This window comes from Gymnoscopelus braueri, assembly GCF_963280865.1.
Source record: "Gymnoscopelus braueri genome assembly, chromosome: 14".
In the NCBI taxonomy this organism is placed as follows: domain Eukaryota; kingdom Metazoa; phylum Chordata; class Actinopteri; order Myctophiformes; family Myctophidae; genus Gymnoscopelus; species Gymnoscopelus braueri.
Genome location: NC_137619.1, coordinates 16,383,915 through 16,402,395, shown reverse-complemented (window position 1 = coordinate 16,402,395; position 18,481 = coordinate 16,383,915). Strand labels below are relative to the sequence as shown.

General features: G+C 42.1%; 1 protein-coding gene across 1 annotated transcript; it reads left to right on the top strand.

Moving 5' to 3' along the window:
* The first annotated feature begins 1,727 nt into the window (after positions 1-1,727).
* On the top strand, positions 1,728-18,153 carry eif3s10 (eukaryotic translation initiation factor 3, subunit 10 (theta)). The gene is made up of 22 exons (XM_080449318.1): positions 1,728-1,881; positions 3,401-3,591; positions 3,681-3,817; positions 4,145-4,308; positions 4,704-4,903; positions 5,352-5,560; positions 6,350-6,521; positions 6,678-6,782; positions 6,876-6,974; positions 7,073-7,189; positions 7,539-7,724; positions 8,189-8,536; positions 9,276-9,380; positions 9,467-9,580; positions 9,725-9,847; positions 9,939-10,092; positions 10,198-10,382; positions 10,870-10,991; positions 12,167-12,534; positions 13,879-14,017; positions 14,277-14,521; positions 17,598-18,153. Exons 1-22 carry the CDS (start codon positions 1,833-1,835, stop codon positions 17,798-17,800), a joined length of 3,735 nt encoding a protein of 1,244 aa, XP_080305444.1. The 5' UTR covers positions 1,728-1,832; the 3' UTR covers positions 17,801-18,153.
* The last annotated feature ends 328 nt before the right edge of the window (positions 18,154-18,481 follow it).

The following is an 18,481-nucleotide window of genomic DNA, read 5'->3' as shown; positions in this document are numbered from 1 at the left end:
GAGGAGTCAGAATTGTCACAACCATTCACATAACGTGGAACTAGACATGCGCAGTACAGATAACGGGTGATGGTGCATTAAAGTAGTTACTCGTAAACTCGCTTAAATGGGATGGGTTGTTTCATGTATATTATCATCATCACCACCACCACCACGTATGCGTGACCAGAGTGCTTATTTAAATCTAATGTCTAAACCAGCTAGGGGTCTTCAACAGGGGGTCCTCAGAGTTATTACATTGGGGCAGTCAAATCATTGTGTGCTGTTATAGGAACTTATTTTGTTTTGTTTTGTTTTAACACTTGAATCCTTCCTATCATCCCTATTCCGAGGGGAATATTCACCAAAAATAGCAGATCTACAAGCTCGCAGTCGCAGCAAGGCGTTGTGAGCTTGTAGATCGTCTATTTTCGGCAAAGAGGTTTGGTGTTGAGGGAAACAGGAGCAAACAAAGTACAGTGCCAAAAGGTCAGGTTTACTAGTAAGTACTGAGGGTTTATGTGGTTAAATGTCTGGAATAAACAAAGAACATTCATTCACACTACACACATAATAGTAAATTAAGCTATGAAATCTATGAAAAAGTTTAATCTGAAACACAATTTTATACAATGTGTAGTGGGGGGTCCCTGCTTCATCTTTCTCTCAGCTAAGGGGTCCTTGGCCTGAAAAACGTTGAAGACCCCTGGTCTAAACCGATTGGATTTAAATTAGCAAATTAACCAATATTCTAACAATTTGATCCACACGTTTTGTTTTAAGATCTCACCTCAGTCATAATAATTACCAGGTTGAGACGGGACATTGAACGCACCTTCAGAAGAGAACATACGGGAACTTTGTGTGGTTGTTCCCCATAGAACTGCCAGGTTTGTAGAAACCCCCTTGAGGAGACCTCAATTTCACCAACTATTATTTAATCTATTATCAATTTAGAAATGTTTTTATTCAACATTTGATTTTCCTTATTTCTTTTCAACTTAAATGGTCATCATAGCCTTTCCCACACCTACAAACAGACCATTTAACTTTGTATATTAACATCTATAGAACTTTTGAAAGCTTAACCGAGCTAAACCTCATGTGACAACATTGTTGTTCCCTAACTTTTCACACTTTTCACAACATAAACATTCTAAATTGGTCCATTTTGCATTGTTGTTGTCTGGGGATAATGCCTTACTTGTCACTGATTACAGTGCTGTAAGTAACTAAGTACTCAAGTACTGTATGCACTTAAGTAACATTTTGAGATTTTCTTTACTTAACTGGAATATTTCCAATTTTCGGTACTTTTTACTTCTACTCCACTACATCTCAGAGGAAAATATTGTACTTTTACTCCCCTACAATCATTTGAAAACTTTATACTAGTTACTTTGTAGATTTTTATTAATATTACAAAACATATATTAACCACTTCAGCCCAGTATTTCGGTCATTTGAAAATATCTGATCTACAAGCTCACAATGCGTAGCATCGTGACGCATTGTGAACTTGTAGATCGGATATTTTCAACAGATTTGTATACATTGTATACATTTAAAAACTTGTGAAATGGGACAGTCATTCTGCATAATGACTACTTTCGGTACCTTAAGTACCTTTTTATACCAATACTTTTGCCCTCCCTCATCATGATAAAGTACAGCAGTATAGCCTAGTGGGGGGAAGGGGGATAATATGCTCGCTACCTGGCAACCCGGAATAGGCCGCTTGTCTCGTTCTCACGAGGTTTTTCCTCCATCCTTTCTCAGCACCGTGTGTCCGTTGCCTCCACTGCCCGGCTGGTCGAGTGCATTTACTGCATTCATTACACGCGTAAACCACCATGCCGGCATACTTTCAACGGCCCGAAAATGCTCTCAAGCGAGCAAACGGTGAGTACAGACGTCTATTTCACCAAGACGTCAAGGAATAAGAGGGCAGTCTAAGCTATAAAAAAAAAAAAACTCCCCGGTTGACGTGCCGCCTCTGCAGCTAACAAGCTAATGCTAAGCTAACAAGCTAAACGCTAAGTCCCGTTGGAATGGCGGGGAGGCCATATTGCACGCAGTCACTGTCTGGCTAGGCCGGTCTCATGTCCTGTTTAGTGGGCCAGCCGTCCTAAGTTCATATGGATGCGATTTAGTAACATCTGCTGACGATGCTTTCAGGTGTCGGAACAACGGTTATCAAAGTGTTGATGGCTAGATGTTGCTACTTGACAAGATGTTCTATTTATTTTCCATGAATGTCATGTGAATGTGGCACTGGTGGTGGGCCTTAATCAGCTAGGTTAAACATATGGATGGATTGACAAGTGTGGCCAATGTAATGACAATGGGGTTGGCGTCAGGTTCAACCACTGGAGGCTTTGATAATAACATGGGAATAGTAATGGCAATCAATGTTTTTGTCATTCATTCAATGTTATTACAAGTTAAGAGGAAATTACCTACCTGGATTATATTTTAGAGGAATATCTTTCCAGTGAAAAAATGGCAACCAAAGTAATCCATAAAAGTCAACCAAAGAACTATATCTCGGATCTGTCGTGGAGAGTGAGTTTCCAAATGTGGCTACTAAAGAACACGATTTTTGTAAAGAATCTCTCCTCTGGTCAGGAGGAATACATAGAGGACTCTAGCTTGGGCACCCATCCAATGTCACTTTTGACTATGCATGCACCTCATGGTACCATAGCACCACAAAGGCCTTATGAAGAAGGCTACAGACTTCCCAAAACAAACTGATCAGGCTACTGCTTGGCCTTACACCTACAACTCATCTAACCCCTGCTCATTTTGCTAGGGTGGGATGGCTCAGGATAGATGGGACTGAGTACAGCAACTTGCAATGGGCCTGGTCTACAAGATACACTACACCACAAAGACACCCATGTACCTGTCAAACTACTTCAAACGTTAAAGATGCTCACAAGCACAACACCAGAAGGAGCTCCACAAATCTTGTTCAACCCAGATTCAGCTCTAACAAGGGTTAAATTCGCTCTACTGCTATGCTACCAAAATGTGGAATGCCCTAGTACCAACAGTCATTAAAAAAGTGTGACTCCTTTTCTCTCCTTCAAAACCGCTCTAAAATAGCACTTACAGGTGGCTACAATTCTTACTGGCCCCTGGAAAAAAAGTCTAAGCTTATCACCAGAAATGCCCCACCCCCAACTGTTTACTGTACATATTTTCCTTGATGATTACTACTCGTTTATATGCACCATGATGTTTTTGCATATTATTGTTTGTCTGTATGAATTGAATACACAGGACCTCAATGGAAACAAGCCATAGTGCTTTCTTGGGTTTATCCTTTTAGCATCCTTATGTATGGAACTGTACCTCTGTGCATTTTTTTCAAACTGTTAAAGTATTCAATCAATCAATTCTAATGCTTCATCAGAATTCTTGGAGGTTGGCAAGAAGCAGCCAGCTTTGGATGTCCTGTACGATGTCATCAAGAGCAAGAAGCATCGAACATGGCAGAAGATCCACGAGCCCATTATGCTCAAGTACCTGGAGCTCTGCGTGGATCTGCGCAAAAGCCACCTGGCCAAAGAGGGGCTCTACCAGTACAAGAACATTTGCCAACAGGTATGTTGAAGAACTATTTTTTGACACAAATCAGGTGTTTACTTACTTTCCAGACTCCACTGTTTACATTTTAAGCCTTGTCTTAATAGGTGAACATCAAATCCCTTGAGGATGTGGTCAGGGCTTACCTCAAGCTGGCTGAGGAGAAGACTGAGACCGCCAAAGGAGAGTCTCAGCAGATGGTCCTCGACATAGAGGATCTGGACAACATCCAGACACCAGAGAGGTGACATTTGTCATATTTGAAAACATTTTAAATTGAATTAAAGAAAATTTGTTCATTTTGTGTCAAACAATATTTCCACATCTCTTGTTGAACCATCATTAACACAATGTAGGTTTAGAATGGACCAATTGATGTAGATGAGTGATTGACCCTGGGTGTGGTCAATATTAAAGTTAGAAGCTCCTAGATGCTCATTCTCCTCATCATGATCTGAAAAGAGGGGTTTCATAGTTTAATCTGGTCTCAGCTGTTGACATTAAGCTTGCTGTTTGAATTTGGTCTTGACAGACGTTGACATTAAGCTGCTGTTTGAATATTTTTTTAAAGTGTGCTTCTGAGTGCTGTGAGTGGAGAGGACACTCAGGATCGTACAGACCGCCTGCTTCTCACTCCCTGGGTGAAGTTCCTGTGGGAGTCCTATCGCCAATGCCTGGATCTGCTGCGTAACAACTCCAAGGTGGAGCGTCTTTACCATGACATTGCCCAACAAGGTACTGACACAATGCTTCATGCCGTTCTCTATCCATATTCATTGTATTACTGTGTTTAAATGAATGTTTGCTACTTGTTAAGAACTAAGTAGCCAATTACTTGCAACAACAATGTACATGTTTGTACAGACACTTGGAAAAGAAAATATTAAGTAAGAGTATAATAGTATATTTCAAATTTATTTTATTTAGGATGAATTTTCACAATTGTCCCAATCAGTGATCTTGCATTTAAATACAACTTGCACTAATGCTACTTCATTCAAACACTGTAACTTTCAACAACTTGCACCTATGTTACTTCATTCAAACACTGTGACTTTCAAAAGTGTACATTTTTACAAATTATACATTGTTCACTTTCCTGACACAGCTGTTTGTTGTGTTTTCTGCAGCTTTCAAGTTCTGCCTTCAGTACACCCGCAAGGCTGAGTTCCGTAAGCTCTGTGACAACCTGCGCATGCACCTTGGTCAGATCCAGCGCCACCACAACCAGAGCACAGCAATTAACCTGAATAACCCCGAGAGTCAGTCCATGCACTTGGAGACGCGCCTGGTGCAGCTAGACAGTGCCATAGCCATGGAGCTCTGGCAGGTTGGTCTGTCTTAACTGTAATATCCCACAGTGTCTTACTGTCTTGTTTTGTGAATAGAGACCAGACAGAGAGTTATCAAGCAGAGATGACATGCAAGACAAGTTCTGAGTGGGGAATGAAACCCAAGATGTTGTGGTTTTGTGATCAGCATGTTGAGTAGTTTATCCACCAGTTAGCTTAATTTCTCTCAATGTTCTCTGTGATTGATGGATAGACGCATACACGGTCAAGTTTTGATAACACAATAAAAAACGATACGACAACTGTCTAGCATGTCACACATGCACCTTCAAAACGTGCACATACTTACAACACCTTCAAAACATGCACATACTTACATCTGTACATTATTAAATGTCGGGCTGCTACAGAGAAAGCACTATCATATGCATGATATTGATGTCACAGAATCACTGAATCAATATTATTTTTAATGTGTCTGTCCAGGAAGCCTTCAAGGCCGTTGAGGACATCCATGGCTTGTTTGCCCTCTCCAAGAAGCCTCCCAAACCCCAGCTGATGGCCAACTACTACAACAAAGTGTCTACTGTGTTCTGGAAGTCTGGGAATGCTCTTTTCCATGCCTGCACCCTCCACCGACTCTACCATCTCTCCAGGGAGATGCGCAAGAATCTCACCCAGGAGGAGATGCAGAGGTGAGCCCTTCATCATAACCTTAATGACAGTTTAACCCATTAAGAACTGAGACTATTCTTTAAAAAAATCTAAATCATAACAGTTTTTGGAAAGAAATCTAAAAAAAATGTTTTCAAGATTTTTCAAAAATAGCAGATCTACAAGCTCATAGCGCGGCGCTCGGTGCCGCGCTATGAGCTTTTATATCTTCTATTTTTGAATAGCCAAAGACATCTAAAGTGACACAGATGCATTCCAGGTATCAATGGGTTAACACTGTGTGGCTGTGATGTAGGTCAGACATTAATGGTACATGGTGCATTTATCTAGCGCCTTTATCCAAAGCACTCTACAATATGCATTACATTCACACACGCATTCACACCGATGTGGAGAGAACCGTGCAAGGCACCAACCTGTTCATCGGGAGCTGTTGGGGTTTCAGGGGTTTCAACTATACACTATCTTGAAACACCACTGCACTTTCCATTGTATGTAAATGATGTAGCCCTAACAGTAAAATCCTCTGTTAATTTAAATCGCTGTACAACCATTGTACACTGATTTAAAGTTAAAAATCAAATAACTTTTACTGATTGTTTCTGTGCGCTAGACTAGGTCTGTCAAATAAATAATTGGCCCTTGAATAACCGGTGACTAGGCAAAATGCAATAATGATGATAGTAATAATGGAATTGGAATTTTTGAAAGACTAATCCGAATGTAATTTCTGAGCTCCGTTGACAGCCCTACTATGCAGGTAATGGGGCTGTATAAACTAATGGTTTCTCTCAATTTGCAAATGACAGAATGTCCACCAGGGTCCTGTTGGCCACACTCTCCATCCCCATCACCCCTGAGCGCACTGACATCGCCCGCCTCCTGGACATGGACGGCATCATTGTGGAGAAACACCGCAGACTGGCCACCCTGCTGGGCCTGCAAACTCCACCAACACGCCAGAGTCTCATCAATGACATGGTAGATTATATACACCACACACCAACGAGCTTAATAAATGTTTTGTTTTTACTAATTTATTTCTTAAAACATTAAAATTCTATGTAAAATAAAAATATGTATGTCAGGGGTGTGCTGTGTTGACAGATTTCTGTGGTGTGTCCTTTACGATTTTAGGTGAGATTTAACTTGCTGCAGTACATCGTACCTGACGTGAAGGAACTTTACAACTGGCTGGAGGTAGAATTCCACCCACTGAAGCTGAGCGGGAGAGTGACCAAGGTAAACTAGTCTGCATTTGTACACTCGGTTAAAATGAACACTCAGGATTTTGCAGTGCAGAAGTAAGTATTAATCAGAGCCCATTCCTCACAGGTGTTGGACTGGGTGAAAGACCAAGCAGAGAAGGAATCTGACCTCCAGCAGTATGTCGCCAACCTGCAGAGTAACACCATCCTTCGGCTCCTACAACAGGTGACTTGTCCTCACTTAAACTTTTCCTGACCCTTTTTTATTTTTTTTACCATTTTTAAAAGCAGGTAACCGTATATGTGATCTTGTTACGTTATTAGGTTGCTCAGATCTATACGAGCATCGAGTTCAACCGTCTGGCCACCCTGGTTCCATTCGTGGATGCCTTCCAGCTGGAGCGCTCCATTGTGGACGCTGCCCGACACTGTGATCTGCAGGTAAGATCAGGCCTGATTTATGCTTGATCGCGTGCTGCTTTCGCACGCCAAAAACAGCATATCTACTTGTAGATCAGCTATTTTCAGCATGCAACAAGGTATAATGGAGCTTTCAGGTATTTGTTAAACTAGAGGTTTAACAAACCGCCGATCCGACCAATATGTCTGAATCGTAGTGTTGAGGTCGGCTGGTCCTCCTTTAAGCCAATTTTAATATAAGATGAATATTGTGGTCAACATTTAGATACGTCCAACAACCACAGTTCATCACAGTAAAAAGCCAGCAATGTTGGGCTATTGTTAAGATGTTTGCCGTAACAATTTCTATTTCATTTTTTTCCCCCTGCAGGTTCGAATTGACCATAGCTCTCGTACCTTGAGTTTTGGTTCGGACCTGAATTACTCGGCTAAAGAAGACTCCCCAGTCGGTCCGTTCCTGCAGAACATGCCCTCAGAGCAAATCAGGAACCAGCTGACTGCCATGTCCTCTTCTCTGGCCAAGGCCATCGAAGTCATCAAACCTGCATCCATCCTGGTGAGCACAGCCGTCATGGAATTTCTGTTTTTATTACGGCAGGGCTCTGCAGCAGTATAGCCGTCTATAAGATGGTTGATCTGTGTATCAGAGCTAATTTCACAAACTGCTGGACCAATCGGCGACAAATGTCATAGAAGTACCTCAACTCATTTATTTTCATGCATTTTTTATACTTTTAAAAAAATATATATTTTACTTAAATTTTGTAATGGAAGTCAATGCGGCTCTGATGGGGCTTCCTTGCCCATATTTGGAGATGACTTTTGCAGACACAGGAAAATTATTACATTTCTACTCACAGACCCAAGCACCGATGAACTCTGAATACTGATGTATATTTTGTATATTATGTATGACACAAACTCTGAATGTGTGTATTGTTTATGTATGACACATGAATGTATGAAACCTCTGTCCAGCCATGTTTTCATCATGCTTCCATCTGTTTGTCCGTTTTTCAGCAAGAGCGCGAGGAGCAGCACCAGTTGGCAATTGCTGCCTACCTGAAAAATGGCCGCAAGGAGCACCAGCGCATTCTGGCCCGCAGGCAGACCATTGAGGAGCGCAAAGAGAAGCTGGAGAGCCTGAACATCGCGCGAGAGAAGGAGGAGCTGGAGCAGCGCGAGGCTGAGTTGCAGAAGGTCCGCAAGGCAGAGGAGGATCGCCTGCGCCTGGAGGCCAAGGAGCGTGAGAAGGAGCGCATCATGCAGGAGCACGAGCTGATCAAGAAGAAGACGGTGCGCGAGCGGCTTGAGCAGATAAAGAAGACCGAACTGGGAGCCAAGGCCTTCAAAGATATTGACATTGAGGTACTGATGCCTTGCATCAAACGATCAATTGAAATTTCAGTGGATAGAATATTTATCAAAGAAATTCAACTTTAATAATGGTTTTAGTTGCATTTTTAAATGTCTGTTGTCTATTATTTAGTATTTGAATGCTTGACTTTGTTCCATATGATAACTACCTTTTCAGGACAGGAACCCCTCCTGTTGCTGTGTACAGTATATAGCAACAATTTGTTTTTCAGAAAACGTAGGTCAGTGTTTAGAATCGGCCTCAGGTCTAAATGGCTTAATTTCATATTATGAAATAATGTCATAGATTGTAGGTCTTCAACAGGGTTTTCGTTTTACATTAACCACTAAAACCTATTCTGGGCCGTAGAAAATAGCAGATCTACAAGCTCGTAGATCTATTATTTTCAGTGAAGAGATTTGGTGTTGAGGGAACCAGTATTGAGTGGCTAAATATCACAAACAAAATGTATACAACACTGATGTTTGTCTGTCAAAAGTCTATTTCATCTATGAAATCTATGAAAATATTTAATTGGAACACAGTCTTTCCAATTATGTTGTGGGGGACAGTGCTTCATCTCTCAGCCAAGGGGCCCTTGGCCTGAAAAACGTTCAAGATTGCTGTCATAGTTAAATTGATGATGGATTCTAAAGCTGATCACATTAGTCCTTAGGCTATTGAAATTGGGCTTTGTTACCAAATGTTTCAAGGTGAGACTAATATTTAATATACGTTTATTTTGCACAGGACTTGGAGGAGCTGGACCCAGACTTCATCATGGCCAAACAGGTGGAGCAGTTGGAGAAGGAAAAGAAGGAACTTCAGGAACGTCTAAAGAACCAGGAGAAGAAGGTATTTCAGACAAGCATCACATCCATTACCCTAGGTGGTTTAGATGTAGCCTTTGGACTAACCTCTGTGTTGTGGATATCTTGCAGATCGACTACTTTGAGCGAGCGAAACGCCTCGAGGAGATTCCCCTCATCAAAAAGGCCTATGAGGAGCAGCGTATCAAGGATATGGAACTGTGGGAGCTCCAGGAGGAGGAGAGGGTAAGGCAGCACCTCAAATAAACGGGGCCGTTTATATACATACAACTAACACATTTTGAAACGAACATTTCATAAATCAAGGATGCCTCATGAGTATGAAGAAGAATGTGATCATCAGTGTCCGGTGCTGTTTGATTGTTACAGATCAGCAACATGAAGGTGGAGCGTGAGAAGGCTCTGGAGCACAAGAAACGCATGTCCAGGATGATGGAGGACAAAGAGAACTTTGTGTCCACAATAACAGCAGCCCGTAGCTTCATTTATGAGGTAAGACCAATAGAGACCCACTACTTTGAAGGATGTTTATCATGGTAGTATTGGTTTGAATGTTAAAATCCTCCTATCTCTTTCTTTAAAGGAAAAACTGTCAGCATTCGATGAGCGCTTGGTTGAGGAGAGGAAGAAGCGCATGGAGGAAAGGAAGAAGCAACGCAAAGAGGACAGGCGTAACAACTTCTACCGCCAGAAAGAGGAAGATGCCCAGCGTATCCATGAGGAATCACTCAAGAAAGGTAACATGTGGCAACGTGACCTTGTGCTTCACAATTCACTGGATGGTGTCATTCTGTTTTAAATAGACTTTGGGATCTCCACTTAAAATGGCAATTACATTGCAGAGCGCGAGGAAAAGGAGCGTATTGAGAATGAGAGTCGCGAGGAGGAGGAGAGGGAGTACCAGGAGCGCCTAGCTAAGCTTGAGGAGCAGGAGCGCAAGCAGCGTGCCCGTCAGCAGGAGATTGAGGAGCGCGAACGCCGTCGTGAAGAGGAGAGGAAGGCCCCGGAAGAGAAACCAGCCAAACCGGTGCGTGTCACGTAACCACTTAAATTCTTTATACTTTGTTGTGCAACAAATATCTACAAGCTCAACACATCGCAGTGTGACATGGTGTGAGCTTGTAGATCATCTATTTTATGTCCCCTTTATTCATTTTTGTAGAATTATGCCCAGAATAGGAACGCTAGGGTTCATGTGGTTGATCTGTTTTCCATCGCAGGATTTCTGCTGTTAATTAACTCCATGAAATGACATGCACATTGTACTGTAAATGTAATGTGATATGGAGGGGCAAGGCCAAAGGTCAGACATTCCTATTTAGAAACATAACAACTTGACATTAGCTTATGTTTAATATGCTAGATTACTTTTGCAGGTTATTAAAAAGAAATCACTCAAATTGCATCAAAATAGACAGGCTTTCAGGACCCTTTCGGGCGTCAAAATTACTTTTACCTAATTTGCCACGAGGGCCTCGATGTCTCAAGACTGTTGAATTATTTACCCCTTTCAGGAGTGGTCTGAGAGGTCTGAGAAGGAGGAGGGTGGTGGTGGTGGTGGAGGAGGAGGAGGAGGAGGATGGAGGAAGAAAACCGATGATGATTCAGAATGGCGTCGTCCTGTTGGAGGTGACAGGTATGCAACTCTGAATTCTCCTTAAATTTCTGATGCACCCCCTCCAATCGGTGAGTAAATTCCGAAATGTAACATTTTGACAGATTTCTTTTGTCGTGGATTGTCGGTATACACCAGACCCGTTGAAAGTGGGAGTTAGACACGCGCTGATCTCGCCTCCATGCGATCACGTGGTTCATGTAGCACGCATGTCTTGGAAACTGATGCTAAAACCGAATGGGCTTCAGCATTTATTGGAACTACACAGTAGTGTTTGGAACTATTGGCCGAAGCGAGAGAGATTGACTCACGAGGCTGTGGCAAGAGTTACTTCCACATTCTCCATTTACAGTGGAAGTCTATGGGAGTGTCGTAACTCTCAATTGCCCTTTTGCTTTTTAACCACTTTCAACCTAGCATCTCTGTTTTGGGCATGTCCTTATAGTTGAAACCCTTATAAAATCTTTTTTTTTAAATAACAGATTAACAGCTCACAATGGGTCTTGAGCTTGTAGATTGGCTATTTTATAAAATGTGAAGTAAAAAAATAAAATATTAATTTGGTTGTTAAAAATCTCATAACTGCTGTTAAAAATGCTGTTGTACATTAACACATTCGACGCCAGAGTTTAATATCATAATGTACTCACCAGTGCCAGCGACTTATTGTTGTTTTTTTGGGTTTTTTTCACCTCGCCACAGACCTCGCTAAATACCTTAAGATCGCGCGTTCAACTGTTTGTAGACACACAGGGTAGCTGTGTGAGTGGCCCAGAGAAGACATTTTCAATCGGCGATCGTCCATTTTGCAGTAGTCGCAGTTTCTATTAAACAGCGTTCAGCGTGGAGAAAAACGACACCACAATAATGGCGGATTAGGGGAAGCTTTAGAGCGGCGGCGGATGGGAACGAAAATCTTCGATTGACATTTCCGGTGTGCTACAATGAAATGTGTCACTGCGAGGGAGGCCTACAATGAAATGTGTCACTGCGAGGGAGGCCTACAATGAAATGTGTCACTGCGAGGAAAATTTTTTAAAATACCACTTCGCGTAGAACTACGCGACTGGCACGCTGCGCAATTATTTAGGTTTGCGTAGAACTACGCGATTGGCACGCAATGTGTTAAAGGGAGTATCTGTCAGTCAGTGTGGTTGTACAGAAAGGCCTATAGCACTTTCTGTCTAATTTCCCAGGGAACGGAAACAGGAGGGTCGCGATGACGAGAAAGAAGATCCACCCTTCAGGCGCAGGGGAGGAGATGACAGAGCCCCCCCGCCCCGTCGGGATTTCGATGACGACAAACCCACATGGCGCGGAGCTGACGAAGAGCGTCCCAAGCGCAGTGGCTTTGACGATGACCGCGGTCCCCGACGCAGGTTCGATGATGACAGAGGGCCCCGTAGAGCCATGGACGAGCCGAGAGCCACCAGACGTGGGGCTGATGACGACTGGGGTCCCAGGAGGGGTGCAGATGATGACAGAGTTGCCAGGAGAGGTGTGGATGACGGACCTCGTCGTGATGCCGATGACGACAAGCCCTGGAAGCCTATTGCTAAACCTGGTATGTACATACTAGGCCTGACCTCGACTAGTCGAATAGTCGACTAATTAGTCGCGGGGGGTCCGAGTCGACTGCGTGTCTCTTAGTCGAATCTAGTCACACAAAAAAAAACGTTTTTTTGTTTTTTTTAAGGGCCAAAAATGTTTTTCATTGTTTTTTGGCCAAGTCTACACCTGCAACCACACGTAACTTCCACTTTATTCTTCTTATTCCTAGTCTTTGTATTGGTATTGTTTGTGTTGGAGCGCCTCAGTGTGGCTGCAGAGTTCATGTGCAACCTCTTTCAGAGAGAGATAGAGACACTAGAAACTCTGCTGGAGACACAAAACAAACTGTAGACTTGGCCCTTTGAAATAAAATGTAGATTCGACTAAACAAATCCTTAGTCAGGGACAGGCCTAGTACATACTAAGACCACAATTTGGATAGCGGTGCTCTGTGCATCTCCGCCAGACTGCGTTGCCTAGCCAGGGCTTTGGAAATAACATTTAGACAACATGCATGCATTTGTGGCACCTGCTATGGGCAGAAGTGAAAGTGCTTTCAGAGGTTTAGATACTAATTTTGGATGTCAAAAGACAGGCAAACGGTGTGGGATATCAAAACTGTTGTCATTGTCACATAACACCCAAGATCATTTATTCCTAATTTGGTGAAAGGATATAAGGATAATTCCTTTAACAGGTCCGTTCATGAAAGTCCTTGCGGTCTTGTTTCCAATAAAGAAATCATGTTTCTGCAACAAACAGTTGTAGCATTTGTGGTGCCTGCTACGGGTCTAGGTAAAATTCTAGTCTAGGTAAAATTCCCTTTTTAGAGACCCATTAATGTGTGTGGGGTTGATTGGATGATGCGATCAAGTTTTTGGGCATTTTTTGTAAAACAGGCCTTACCTGCAAAGTTATGGCAATTGTAGCCAATCAGATTATAATACCAAAAATCTGTATATTGCATGTTTATCACATGATTCCAGAGGTAATGTGTAGCTGTGTGAGTTTTGGATGTGGAATATGCAAAATGGCGTAAGATCTTGTGAGGCGGAAATGGGTGCAGTCTATATGGCGTCACCGATACGGTGTGTACCGCATAGGCTTTGATGCCTGACAGCATGTCCGGATTTGCGGCGGATTTGCTGCTTGTCGCTCCCTGACACACTCTCCCTGTTTCCTGTCTCAATCTACTGTATTCTCTAATAAAGGCATAACCCCCCCCCCCCCCCCCCCCCAAGAAAAACGACTTAAAAGCCACTGCATGGTATAGCATCATCATGAGGCAGATAACATTTTGGGAGTGCTTTGTTATGATCGTTATTCTTCTTTGTATTAAAGTATCAAGAATTTGTAGCTCCTACAGCAGGTGGTGGTTGGCGTGAAAGAGAGAAGGCCCGAGAGGAAAGTTGGGGCCCTCCCCGCGGCGGAGGTGGTGGTGATGATGACGAAGAAGAGGGAGAGGAGAAACCCAGAGAGCGTCGCCCACCGCCAAGGTTTTTAAAAAGATGTTTTACCACTCTTCTGATGGGATGATTGATCACAATTTTTTATTTTATTTCTCCTGTTTTTGTTTTTTTTTCTTTATTTGCATGTGTAATTATATCTCTGCTATGGCAACAGCCAATACTGACCAGACATCGCCATCTGCAGTTACTAGTTAGCAGAGACTCATAATCTATTGAGATGGTCTTCAAGTGTAAATTTGTTAGTCGTTTTTAAATTTTGGGTTGGGGACTTGTTTAATCTTTTCAGAGAGGAGCCCGCTGTGGAGAAGCCCAGTGTGTGGAGAAGAGGAGGCGGCGGCACAGAGGACGCCAACAGCTGGCGTCCTCCGAAGCGCGAAGACACCGACCGTGACGAGCGCCGTGACGTGCCCCGTGACGTGCCCCGTGACGTGCCCCGTGACGTGCCCCGTCCCCGCGCTGAAAGTCGTGATGTTGTGCGCCGTGATGAGCGCGAAATTAGAGCCCCACCCAGAGAGCAGAAGGAAGAAGAAGGTAAGCAAAGCCTGCTCTCTGCAACTCACAATTTGTGTGGAGAAATTCCCCCTCTTGATATTTCTTCTCAATATGATCTCATTTACCCTCGTCTTGATTTTGCATAAGAAAACCTTTTTTTCCCTTTTCTGGGCCCTGTCATATACTGGCACATCGGTCTTCTTTTGATGTTTTAGGAACACTGTTGAGCACTATGGCTTTACCTAGGGATGGGCGTTTGGGCATTTTTTCGTAAACATGTACTGAGTGCTCAGCGGTTAAATGTAGCATGATGTCATAATTTATGAAAATTAACAAAGCAGCACAAGTCACGAGCCTTGGACATTTCAACAATGTCATACTGTATGTAGCGCAGCTGATGTCAGTTGCCGACTTGAACGCAGTGAAGCCAGCTTTCTCATTACTATTGCTTTTATTAGAAGAAAAGTGTACAGAATATAGTCACAGAATATAGTGGGTAACCAAAGTCGGTATAACCGCTTCGGTCCGGTTCGACCATGAAAATGAGACCGGTTTGGAAATGTTTTCATCAGCACAACTATATCGGCTACCATTGCAGATCAAAGGCTTTTGTTAAACGTGTTTACATGTAGAATTCAAAGTAATTGTTCCCCCTTAACTCTTTGACTGCGGACGACGCGATAACGCGTCAAGTGCTACTTTGTCCAGTTGGCCGTCGACGCGCTCGACGCGCTGGACGCGCGTTCATTGTTTAATCTCTGATTGCGCTATGCTGCTTAATATTCAATGTTATTCTCGAGTTCCACTTACTTCACGGACATCTGCATCCGGTTCCATGACCTGGATTCCGTTTCCGGTTTTTGATTCTTTTCCCCAGTCATTTTCGTCCAAAATAGGTAAATAAACGGGTTTTCACACGGTATAACGGACAAACGGAACGGTTCTCTTCTATAATCTATGGTCTGGGTGACGATCAGTCATCGCCGTCGTATATCACAACGTAATTTTCGCTGATCAAAACAATGGGGGGGACGTCACATCCGTTTTCATGTTTTTCCTTGTCTAATCTATGAAGAAGGGTGAGAGAGACCCAACGACATGGATCAAGCTGTCATGTGCTGCGCCCTAGTGGCGGATTTGTGCTGGGTCTTTACATTATGTGTCCTTAAATTATTTTCATGAGAAAAATTCAAAATATAAAAATAAAAAAACACGAAAATTGCTGGCACTGGGGGAGTACTTTATGAAAATACTCTGGCAGTCAAAGAGTTAAGGTGGCACTTGTTTTGATATTAATATTATAGATTTTGTGGTGGCCAGCAACATTGGATATTTTATACATACGATTATGTTGGATGAATCCAACAGGATAAAGTTAAAATTAATATCACGGCTTCGGATAGATTAAAGGCAGTTCAGCTCTGACCCTAGTATACCATTGAAGCGTGCTCAAAGTTGCTCTAGTTAAGATATCTTAACATACAAAGCAACTTATCTCTTTACATGTGCGTCATCTCTTCTGTAGCTTCTAATAGAAAGAGCTGCATGTTCAAGCCAGCACAAAGTGAAGACACTGTAGCAGTTACCTTCAACATTCACCGACACATACACCTTTTGAAAAAAGATCACAATTTTGGCAATTGTATGTAAGCATAAATAGGCCTTGTGTAACTTCATTACATTTTCTACTGGGAGATTAGTGTGCAGACTTCCCTTCCTTTCTCTAGCATAAATAGGCCACCATGTTGTGTCAGAAGTGTCTCTCAGTCTGGAAAAGATCCTATCCTGATGGTGATCAAGGTGGTGTTTTCCTCACAGCCACTAGATGTCACTAATTACCTTGTAATTGTTGTCAGTAGTGTTGTACTGGGATACTCTTGAGTTTGTGGAATCTTCTGTACCAACCATTTTTTTAATGTCAAATCTGTTTGACTACTGACACTGGGGCTAAATCATATATTAAATGTATACTGATACTACAATATGGACGTCACAATAGCCTGGGATGCAATTGCATTATTTTATACCCCAGTAACTTGCATGCATGTCTGTCTACTGGTGAGCTACTCTTCAATTAGGACTGGCGTGAATGTTATTATTTAGGGTTTGAACATTTTGGTGGTATTTACAACCAAACCTTTGTATTATGTATGCATTAGTATATGGAGAGTGCCATTAGAGGTAAACAAACTTAAGTTGTTACGTTGCCTGGCTCTGGGGACATATCAGGGCTGACAGAGATGTCATGTTCATTGATGGAAATATTTGACTGTTGGGGGACATTTCCATTGTCAAAATCATCATTTGTTAATGTTTGCCACTTCCCCATCTTTAAATGTAGCCTGCCCTGTCATTAGCAACACTTGGCTAGTTATGCTAAACTACAATCCGTTATTCCACCTCTGAACTGAGACTGAATCTGCCAACCACACCAGGATGTATATCTTTAACATTAAACACAGAATGTTTGCCCAAGAATAGGGACACTAGGGTTCATGCATTGATGCAGAAAAGCAGCTTACCAAAGCCTACTGCATGTAATGCTTGTCAGTTCTTTTGTCAGATTCAACACAGGCAGTACTGAAGTTCATTTATTCATGATCAGTCATTTGAAAGCTATAGTGACAATACTAACCCCTAGTAGTTATGAATAAAATCAGAAGCCAAGTGTTTACAGTGAATGAGGACACGCAATACCACAAAGACCTGTATGAGGAGTGTTTGGTGACTAAAGCAAATACAACTGAACTCCAAGCTCATTCCCAAACAGGTAATGTAAACAAGTTAACCTAGTTCTTGTCAATATGTTTGACAAAAGCTCCCTTAGTTTGTTAAAATGGTATATTGCCCAATAACCTTAACAACTTAAACCCTATATTTAATTGTACTTATTCCCGTGGGCACTATACTTGGTAGACCATAATTTGCATGGGCTACACTACAAGCTCACAACGTGTTGAGCTTTTAGATCTGATATTTTTGCTGAATGTTCACCCCAGAATAGGGATGCTAGGGTTGAAGAGGTTAATAACAATTGCAATCATTGTTTATTTCTTTTATTTTGCGATTCTGCTTGACACCAACCTGTCAACCTGATGTGTTATGTCTTAAATAGGAGGATCAACTTGGCGTCGTGCTGGTGATGACAAGCCTCGCGAGGAGCGCAAAGAAGACAGAGAAAGACCCCCTCCCAGGGAAAAGGATCCTGAGCCTGATGCTGACGGGGAAAAGAGCTCATGGCGCGACGACAAAGACAAAGAACGTCGCGTCATCAAGGAAGAGACGGACGATGATGGCTGGACTACTGTCCGACGCTGAGTCCTAATCCTCCATCTTCCATCGCTGCCGCTGAATGGCTTATGTGGTGACTAATTGGTTTTCAAAAAAAGTAAAAATTCTTTAATGTCAAAAAAATCCAATTAACCAGTTATCCACCGTGGTGAATTAATGGCAATATATCTTGCAGCATTCAACTTCTATCTTTCATTCAACTTCTATCTTGTTAAATTCAACTTCTATCTTTAATTCAAATTCTATCTTGTTTCATTCAAATTCTTTCATTCAACTTCTATCTATCATCATTCAACGTCTATCTTGCAGCATTCAACTGTATGAAACGGAGTTGCATGTGTATAGATAAAGCCTTTATTAATAAAGCAATTTGCTCACCACTTGCATTTGTCCTTTACATCCTTATTTTCAAAAACAACATGATGCTTATACTGAAGGTGAGCTTAGTAATAACTTGAAATGTCCATGTTAAATTTTACGTGCAATGTGTTGTATAAATATAATGGCTACCTTGTAAACAACATTCAGAGGTTGGAAGTAACAAAATACAAATACTTTAACTTTACTTAAGTGGAGGTTTCAGGTGTCTATACTTTACTCGAGTATTACAAAAATACAATCACCAAGGCTACTCTTTAAAATGTGTTTAATTCAGTGTTAATCTGCATTTGAGCAGAATTATTTGTTTTTGCATTATTTGCGTGCCCT